General features: G+C 42.7%; 2 protein-coding genes across 4 annotated transcripts in view; both read right to left on the reverse strand.

Annotated features, from left to right (window-relative positions):
- Positions 1–10000, reverse strand: part of LOC119572153 (protein regulator of cytokinesis 1-like) — an 82694-nt gene that overhangs the window by 36394 nt on the left and 36300 nt on the right. The gene's annotated exons all lie outside the window — the stretch shown is intronic.
- On the reverse strand, positions 184–1725 carry LOC119572178 (cytoplasmic dynein 2 intermediate chain 2-like; the record flags this gene model as incomplete). Its single annotated transcript, XM_037919152.1, is given in 3 exon segments — positions 184–713; positions 1146–1354; positions 1558–1725. Coding segments are annotated over 3 exon segments (507 nt in total), but the record flags the coding sequence as incomplete, so codon positions are not given.

Consider the following 10000-nt stretch of genomic DNA (forward strand, 5'->3'; position numbering starts at 1 on the left):
GGACCAAATAGGCAAGTATAAAAGGTCTGGTTTTTAAAGTTGTGTCAAAAAAACAACAGCAACAACAATAATAAAAAATAACCCTGTAGGGTTAGTTAACAGTCTTATGATTAAAAAATAATTATAAATACATACCGGTATAACCCAGGTGACTAAAAAATAGTTCCAAAATAAACAGAACGGTTCTCTTAGGAAAATATAATTGATTTCCAAAGCTAGGTTTACTTTTACACCTATAAAATCTGGTGTAAACCCATGGGAAAATATATACTCAACGTGTATCAAGTACTGTATATGGAGTGACAACAATGTTAGGTTCATTTCACTAAAGGAATATGGAAACTTGTAAGGTAACTGTCATGAGGTTACTTTACCCCTCACAAAAATAGGAAGGGGGCAAACATTGGGGAATTTTTTGAAGGGTGCAGTATTTCACAAAAATCCTAAATTGCTTTTTCGGCAGGTTTTAACCAAATATCCCCTGAGGTCTTCAATATAAGCAATCCATTATTTTTCATTGCTTTCACTTCATCCTCTCTATATAGCATGGTTGTGCATGGGTCTGACATTTTGATATTACAGACTACTCAGTCAGATTGCCCAAAAGTGTAAAAAGAGTGGACAGTTCAGTTGATGTCGGAGAAACAGCACTGTTCGGTAGCTGCCATAAGGAGACCCTCCCCAGCTGATCACCAACGGCAATTAGAGCCATGCTAGAAAGAAAGAAAAGGGATTATTACTGGATTGTTTCAACTGAGGGTCTTTTAACAAACAAACACATGGTAATTAGTAAATAAATCAACAGCATGTCCAAATATATCATTAAAAATATTTTGTTTATTTTAATTAATGTAAATAATACAATTTACAATTATGATACAGCTTAGAGGATACAATCATAAGCATGTATAAAAAAAACTAATGAAATAGTAACCAAAAATTAAAAAAGGAAATACAATGTTTATTTTTTATTTATTTAATTATTTATTTTAGCGAAACTGCAGAACTACACGGCTGGAATATAACATTCTTCACAAATAAAAAATATAATAAAAAACAGGCAAACATTAGCAAAGAAAAGGAAAATTCATGAACTAACTCAAACAGCATAATAACTTTCTTTTCTCCTAAAATTGTCTACTTACTTCTTCTTATTAAAAGCTGTAGTAGTAATAGGAGAAGGTTTCTCTGCAGCTGGTAAAGTGAGGAATGGTTCGCAGTTTTTCTGACCAAAGTCATACAGTACAACCTGGCCTGTCATAAGTCCCACCGCAACAACCAATGGCCTGGACAGTGACCAGTGTGCACAACTTATGTTCTGTTCACTGTATATCACACTTACTGGTCTGTTGGGCTGAAGAAAAGATGAACCGTGTAAATATGAAACTATTGGTTTCATAACACTGCAGGATGAATGCACGCAATGCTTTAAGAACAGTAAATGCTCCTGAGGTATACACTATGTATATATTTATACAAGAATGTGCGAAATTCATGCATACACTATACACAAAATACCCACCAACCTACATATAGTTAAACTACAAGCATCCTTACCTGGAGGAGACTGTAAAGCCTAATTTCATTATCTGAAGCTGCAGATAGGATAGCATTTCTGTGGTGTGGAGAACATTCTGAGGTTATGACCCGTCCTGTATGAGGGGCTAACACAGAGGTTACACACTTCTTCAGTCCTATACCAGCAAACGCCACCCCAGTGGGTACCTGTTTTATTAGGAGATCAATATGGTCGAAACGTTGTATTTTTTTAGAGTGATATCAATAAGGAGGACATTAGTCAGTCGATACATTCCTCTTATGCTGTGTTTCTTATACTAATATATTAGTAAATCTCTTGAGAGAAAGACAAATGGTTAATGGTTAATGGTTAAAAGCAAGATAAATGTGCTAGACATCTAAGGTCATGTAGCACTATAGTTAATGTTAGGGAAGGGTGGTTGAGTTAGTGATTAGTTGTCTAAGCTGCAAGGAATTTGTGAGTGAAAGGGTTAGGGTCGGTATGGTAAGGAGTTAGATTAGATGAAGAATATGTATGCGTTTGAGGAAAGAGAATAGTTGTTGAAGCAGAAAGTGTGGGATTCTGTAAGGATGTCTGATAGGTTGGGAGGTCGTTGAAGGGAGGATAGGTGGGGAAAGCAGAGGTAATATGGACGAGACATAAAGGGAATGTGGGGAAGAACAAAATGATAATTGGGGATTGGTATTGGAGGATGTGTAAGAAAGGTCTCTTGAAGGCATACAATAGATGGATTATAAGAGGAGAGGATATGACGAAGGTCAGGTCTGTGGGAGCGGAAACCGCGAGTATTCCAATGAAGGATAGTTATACTTTAGTGATATAGATTGTAGTACGTGTTGGAGATTTTGTGGGGGAAGCAGCTAGAGGGTGGGAAAGGATTGAGAGGTCTGAGATGGGAGAGGTGTGGGAGTTCGTGTTCTACTAGGAGGGGTATTAGATGGAGGGTCTGAGGAAGGGGATACTTGTGACATAAGGGATTCACGTGTGTATCCAGGAGGGAGTGGGAGGGATAGAGGGGATGGTGGGAGGGTTAAAGTGGGCGGGTTAGGTCGGGGGATGGGCTGTGTTGGGAGGGGTAGGAGGATTGGGTGTAGGGGGATATCGTTAGGAGGAGGATGGATATCAGCAGTTACTTGGTGTATGGAAGGAGCAGGAGTTGTATGATTTGGAGGTTGAGTGTCAGTTTTCATTAGGTAATCTTGAATATTTTTAATGGTTTCTTCTGAGAGTTGGTTGGGGATTTTGGGGGATAAGGATTTCTTGTGAGGGGGGAAGAGAGGATTGGTGTCTCAAGCGTAGGGGCAAAGGAAGGTGGAGGTGATTGTGTGGTAGGGAAGGGGGGTGGAACGTTTGTTCTGTTGTTACGGGTTGTGCGAGAGGGAGAGGGGAAGGTGTTGGGGTTGTAGTGGTGATTGAAATATCTGCAGTAGAGATTGGAGTGTCTGGGTTTAGGATGGCAAAAGTTTGACTGGGGAAGGTAGGAGGTAGAAGAGGGGGGGGGTTAGATGTAGGGGGGGTGGGTTTAGGAGAATTGGTAGAGTGAGCAGTATTACTGGAGTAAGGAGTAAGAGAGAAACCACGTCGACGTGCTTCTTGTCTGGCTTCACGTAGTGTGAGTCCAAGTTTGAATCTGAGAGTTTGCTACCTCAGACTCAAATTTGTAGGTGGGACAGCCCCTATAAAATACATTATGGGGCCACCACAGTTGGCACATGTGCGTGATTGTGCAGGGCAGTTAGATCGGGTATGGCCAGTTGGGCACATAGTGGGCATCTGGCTGTGGAAACGGCAATGTTTTGGCTGGTGTCCTAGACGCCAACAGTTTTGGCACTGACGTGGAGGAGGTTGGTATGGACGAACAGGGAGGGATTCTCCTCCTATGTAGACGTTAAAGGGAGGGTCATGTCTACGGAAGGTAATTTTGGCTATGTTAGTAGGTTTCTTTCAATGACCTCTGGGGGGAATGGAGTAGCATTGCACTGATGTTGCATCATAGTCTGTGAGACAGGAAGTAGATCTCTCCACAATCTGACCAATCTTTGTCATAGATTGGGCAATTTGCTGGGAGATTGAAACTGTTCCGGTGCAAGTATTGAGGTTGGATGGGGTTCTGCAAGGATGGGGTTACCATATAGGTCTGTTAGTTTTGTTATGCTATAGCTTGGTTTTCGGATGTTACTGTGACAAGACGGGAGCGGTCAGGTCGGCTACGGAAAGAGACTTTACCTACTTGTTTTTGGAGACATTGTTGGAAGAGAAGGGTGTTGTCAGAGTAGGGAGCTGTGGGAGGGATCACGAAAAATCGTCCCATTTGGCTGCGCTGAAGAGGGTATTCAAAATTGTTGTAGAGATAGGGTAGTCGAAGGGCGGGGGCGTGACGAAGATGGAGTAGTGTTGAGGGAGGTAGTGTTATGGGGAGGTGGGCAGTAAGGCTGTAAGGTATAATAAGGGAGGAGGGTGGTTGATGTTGGAGGTTGTGGGGTAGAGGTGTTGAAGTTGAGCTTGCTGGGAGAGTGGAAATGTTCCTTAAGGGTTGATTGTTGGCTACTGTACTAGTAGGTATTGATGAGGGGGTAGTTATTGCAGTGTTCGGAGCCGTGGTCAAAGGAGAGCCTGGGGTCAGGGAATCGGGTGGGTTTACATCGTTGGGGCTATTTGATAAAGGGGCAAGCCTCATTGCCCCTAATAGTGGGGATATGTTTTCATTAATGGCCATGGTAAGCCTGGGTTATGTTGGGGATAAAAACAGTCCACCCCTCAGGGTCCCCTTGAGGGTAAGGGCTAGGTAACTAAATCAGGGAATATACCGTGCCCATGGCTCCCTCAGGCCGTTGAGGACTGGCACAAAGTCAGCCTTTCATCCTTTCAGCACGGCTCTCACACCTTAGGAGGTGGATAGCAGAAGGGTTTGGTGAAGGGACAGAAACGAAAGGTGGGAAGGAAAAAAAGACCATGCAAAATTAGTTGAGTCGAGGGCTGAGTCCCAAGGTTGGGGAGTTCCCCATCATTGGGTCCCAGTCTCCACCTCCTAAGCCCCCCCACGACAACAACGGGCAAGGGATTGGGGGGGGAGAGAAAGACAAGGAGAGAGAGTGAGTGCGCGCGCGTGCGTGTGTGTGACTGTGCGTGCGTGTGTGTGTGTGTGTGTGTGTGTGTGTGTGTGTGTGTGTGTGTGTGTGTGAGTGTGTGAGTGTATGTATGTGTGTGTGTGTGTGTGTGTGTGTGCGCGTGTGCGTGTGTGTGCGTGTATGTGTTTATTACTTCATTATAGAGTTATCAGAGGACATGAATTGAAAGACAACGATGTTTAAAATAAAGTTCCATTCAAAGTTTACTAAAATAACGTGCTTCATTCTGAGTCTCGAAGAAAGAATAAACGTTACAGTGTAGAATAATATATCACACAAAGCAAAATCAGAATACCACTGCAACTGGCATCATATCATCACACAGGTTACAATTTAGTCTGTGTCCTCATTAAATGGACTTTCCTATTGTTTAGATACTGGAATACTAAGTATCTACGATGAAATTCCACTTCCTAAGTTAGACTCCACTGAAAATGACTTTGGTAACTGACTTAATAGAAAACATTTGACCACAAGCGTGAGTCTCATCATGATCAGTAAACACCCTCTCACAGTTAACAAAAATCTACTGAACATCTCTGATTTACATTGACTACATAACAGAATACGTAGTCATGCAGAGCATTCATATCTGAGGTGAGCAACATAAATAACTCAAAAGGGAAGTGAAAAATAAGGAGTAGTTTCAGAGATGACACTTTTTGTACTAAAATCTGACTGCTTAGGCTTGTAAGCTCACGACAAATAATCATGATTACTATCAGCAGCAGCAGACATTGCATCTTATCATGAGCTGTGCTATTACCTTATAACTGCTGCTATTCTTACATTCCCAACTGGTAGTTCAGAAAAAGGGAGAAAAGAGAAAAAACTACTCCCTTCAACGGTAACTGCCTCAGGGCGCATGCAGTGTGTACGAACTTGCCTGTGATTCAAAAGGACATAGCTACTTTCCCGTTCTTCAGCTCAACCAGAACTATCCTCACTGGTCTCATCACAATCACTCGGTCTTATTGACATGGGCAAGGCCTGTAAAGACTATTGCTCAAAGTTCTGAGCTCCTTATCAATGTAATAAGAAATTTCTGATTCCATGCAAACAATAGGTTTCATGACACGGAGGTATCTGAGACTGTTTACTAAATACTATACCCTTTGAGTCCCTGTTTCCATATTTCTTTGTGGATGGATGGTATTCATATTGGTTATCACAAGCCAGAATCAGAAACAAATAAATATTCATTTTATTGCTAAACTCAATGGGGATAATAGGCATACACCGTGTGAGACGAACAGTGTAAAGATCATTTGTTAAGTGAAAAAAAGTCACACCACGAGATCCACGCTCGAACGGCCGGCAAAATCGGTCCCACACAGCCTCACTCTAGATAACCTTGGTCAAATTCCTCCCCGGCGAGGGGCAGTTTTGTCTGCTCTGAGCACACATACTGATCCAAATTTTGTAATGGTAGTTTTTACGCCAATCGGCATTGGAAGGTAAATAGAACATTTTTCATTTTATATCATTAGGAGAAAGTCCTTCTTTTAAAATCAATAGTGTGATAAGTTTCTTCTGTTTACTTTATGATCTAAGCCTACTTTACTAATATCTTCTCATGGCCGTTTTTCAAACAATTTTAGAGGGAACATCAGCATCTACTCTAGGAGCATAGAGAGCTCTACTCCAAATCCCACTAGGGTTTGTGATACGGATGTCAGAATGTCGTTCTGTTGAGAGAGAGAGAGAGAGAGTATGGCATATACATAAGCACATTTCTGTAAGCCATTTTACCAATAGACTGAGCGAGGGCATAGATGACGATTTCATCTGACCTCATCTGACCCGAGAGTTCGTGCCCAGTGCCCGATGTGGTAAGGTCGACCCAGCCTTTGGCCTCAAGGCAGGTTAACCAGACACGTGACCCCGCGCTCACCAGATTACCCGAAGCCAAGTCGTTGCACATGTTCACTGCTTTACATGTGTTGTGAGTTGTAAGTACAATGACTACCATTGCTGTTCACCAACAGTCTTTTATAGTCTGATGGCAGGGTGGTCATTGCGTCCTTTGGGCAGGCAACACAAACACACAACCTCCAAAAAACAGCTTGACCGCTCCCGAAAACCTTGTCTATGAAACCACGTGAGTACATGTTTTGGGCCTCTTTATATTCTTATCCCTTCCATCTTCTCCCAATAAATGGCACTTCACATTACAGTGTGATCCCCATATTAGTCAACAAACATGAATATCGTTCGTTAGTTAAGTAGTTAATTATTTTTTCTGTTATTTGAGATTTATATTGTTTCAACTGCAACAAATTTAACGCGCTCATGATTTTATCCTTATCACGAATATCAATCATATAATTTATTTCTCGTCTTGCGTTCTCCCCGTCTCGACCTGACCTCACTTTCTCTTTCGGTTGGGATGTGGAAATGGTCAAGAGAGGACTGCTCGTTTTTCCCATAATTTGGTTGTTGTTTTGTTGACACTTTGGGGATTAACCGTAGCACTGTTACATTGCTCAATGTGACACGTTATATTGGCGCTAGAACAGAGCTTGTAACGTGATTTTATATAAATTTATTATTTTGAGTATAGCATAGGATCTTCCCCCATATAAATCGCCTAATAGATCTCTGCTCCGACGTTCAATAGTAGGTACAGGTAAAACCAAAGTTATTCGTTCGATCGGCAACTTTTGAGTCGATGTGTCCCGCAGTTACATCTGTTAATTAATATAGGACTAAGATTTAAGCTAGAATATTATTCGCTTATTAATCACACCCTTCTCACCCTCTAAAGTCGCTTGCATTTTTGGTAATTCCAAAGTGGTTCGTGTGATTCGTGTAGTTAAATACCCATAGGGAATGTCACCAGCGGCCATCACAGATACGCAGAAGATAGCAGTTATTTATAGATTTTCCTGGTTCGTTCACTTCATTGTATGCCATTTTGGTATAGGATCCCCCCCATCAATGAAGTCTGAGATGCATGGCTAGACATGGCTACCTCGGCAGTTCAGAATTTTTGACCCCAAGAAGATTTGCTTGCTAAAAGCTTGCAAATATTTTTTTCACGTCACCATTCATTAATGCGTACATTCTGTTGCACATCATTAAATGTTGAATTCAGTGTGGTAGTTGAATAATTTATATAGCTAGCATTGCTAATTTATCTCAGCTTTGTAATATTGAACGTTAATCTATTGTTTTGTGATTCATTCTCTGTGTGAGGTCACTCCCACTTTCACTCTCATTCACGTTCACTGCCGCCCACACACACACACACGCACCCTTACACACTTACTCACTCACTCACTCATCCACGCAGAACAAAAGACACTGAATTAATAGGGTTTGGTGCAGTCATAGTTGCCGGCATAAGATCTATGATGTATCTCTTTAGCCCGCGATTTTGTCAGTTGTGACGAGTGACTTTGTACATGATGTACAAATTACCTTTATTTCTTCTCTGTGTGACGACAACTTGGTTCAAGTAAATCCTTGTGGTTGTCTTTGGGGTCGTTTCCCTATCTACTCTCATCATAGATCAAGCTAGGTCCAGCGGATCGCTACTGACGTCTCCCTCTCCTCTTCTTTTTTTATCTTTGTGAAATAAAAAACAAAACAAAAAAAAGATGAAATATTAAAAACGAACATTAAAAACTGCAAATTTATATAAATAACAGGCTAGTGGCACTTAACACCCCCTCTTCTCTGTTGCCTTTTTTTTTTTTCTCTTACTATCTGGCTCTTGCATGTATAATCTGGTTTACCGACGATAACCGACACGGCACCGAAGAAGGACCCTGCTGCAGAAACGTGACCTTAGGATGCTGTGAGAAAGACGTCACTGGAAGATTGCCATAGGCCTGCGGACCAGGATGTTTCGTCAGATCAGGTATTAAGCAGCCCCATGATGTAGTGGAAGGGCGCCGCCTGCCTGGACGCCTGCAATCCAGTCAACTCCAGGGGCTTCGTCACGCAGTTACAGCCGCCCTGAGATGCCGAAGACATGCCCCTGCCTGGACGCTCGTAGATCCAGACAAAGATTACGAGGACGTGTGGATGTTATGCACCGAGAAGGCCTGACGAATCTGTGGGGAATGTAAAAAAGGCACCCCCGAGTTAGGCCTGGACGAGGACTACGAGGAAGCTAAACGAAGTAAAGGGAGGACCTGTGCGGACCTTAAAGGACTGTGGCCGGGACGAAAATTTTACACCAAGGACCGAAAATGGACACAGGGAAAAACACCGCGAAGATGCCCCAAAGGCAACACCCGAGAACGAAGAGAAAAAGAGAGAGAGAGAACAAAAGGAGAGAAAACAAGAGAGAAAAGAGCACATAGAAAAGAGGAGAGAGAGAAGAAGAGAAGGAAGAAGGAGAGAGAAGAGGAATAGAAGAGAGAGAGGGAGAAAGGGATAGAGAGAGAAAAAGAGAAGAGAGAGAAAAGGAGAAAAGAAAGAACAAAGAGAGAGACGTAATATGGCATATACATAAGTCTATTTCTTACCAATAGACCATGTGGCTTTTACCACTGGCTCCAAGTCCAAAATAAAACCTTCGACTCAGCGAGGGCATAGATGCATTTTCTTACCCGCCTGACCCCCAGTTCGTGACCAACGGCCCCATTGGGAAGGTCGCCTAGCCCTTCCCCCCTGGGGGGGGTTTTACCAGTCCATGACCCGCTTTACCCCTAGACATCGTCCCCTTGTGTTACCTCTTATCATAAAGATGAAGCCATAATACAAATATAACTACCCCTGCAAAACCATTTAAAATAAGGGGTCGTACCTTTCAGAGAGAGAGAAGAGAGAGAAGAGAGAGGAGGAAGAGGAGAAAGAGAGAGAGAAAGACAGAGGAAAAACGAGGAGGAGGGTGAAAAGAGCGAGAGTGGAAGGGGGGAGAGAGATAAAAATAAGACTGTCAAGAAAGAGGGGGAAAGAGAGAAAAAGGGGGAGAGAAAGAGAGAAAGAGGGGGGGGAGGGGGAGAGAGGAGAGGAGAGAGAGAGAGAGAGGAAGAGGAGGAGAGAGAGAGAGAAGAGAGAGGAAAAGAGAAGAGAGAAAGAGAGAGAGAGAAAGAGAGAGAGAGAGAGAATGTCGAGAAAGAGGGGGGAAAGAGAAAAGGGGGAGAAGAGAGAGAGAGAAAAAGAGAGAAGAGAAGGAGAGAGAGAGAGAGAGAAGAGAGAGAAAAAAGAAGGAGAGAGAAGAGAAGGAGAGAGAAAGGAGAAAAAGGAGAGAGAGAGAGGAGAGAGAGAGAGGAAGAGAAAGAGGGATAAAGAGGCCGAACGGATTGCGAGGCCGGTGGTAATACCCGCCGTGTTAGCCGGGAGAGGACTATGAGGAAGTCTAGATGAATCGAATAAA

This window comes from Penaeus monodon, chromosome 4, assembly GCF_015228065.2.
Source record: "Penaeus monodon isolate SGIC_2016 chromosome 4, NSTDA_Pmon_1, whole genome shotgun sequence".
NCBI classification, from domain to species: domain Eukaryota; kingdom Metazoa; phylum Arthropoda; class Malacostraca; order Decapoda; family Penaeidae; genus Penaeus; species Penaeus monodon.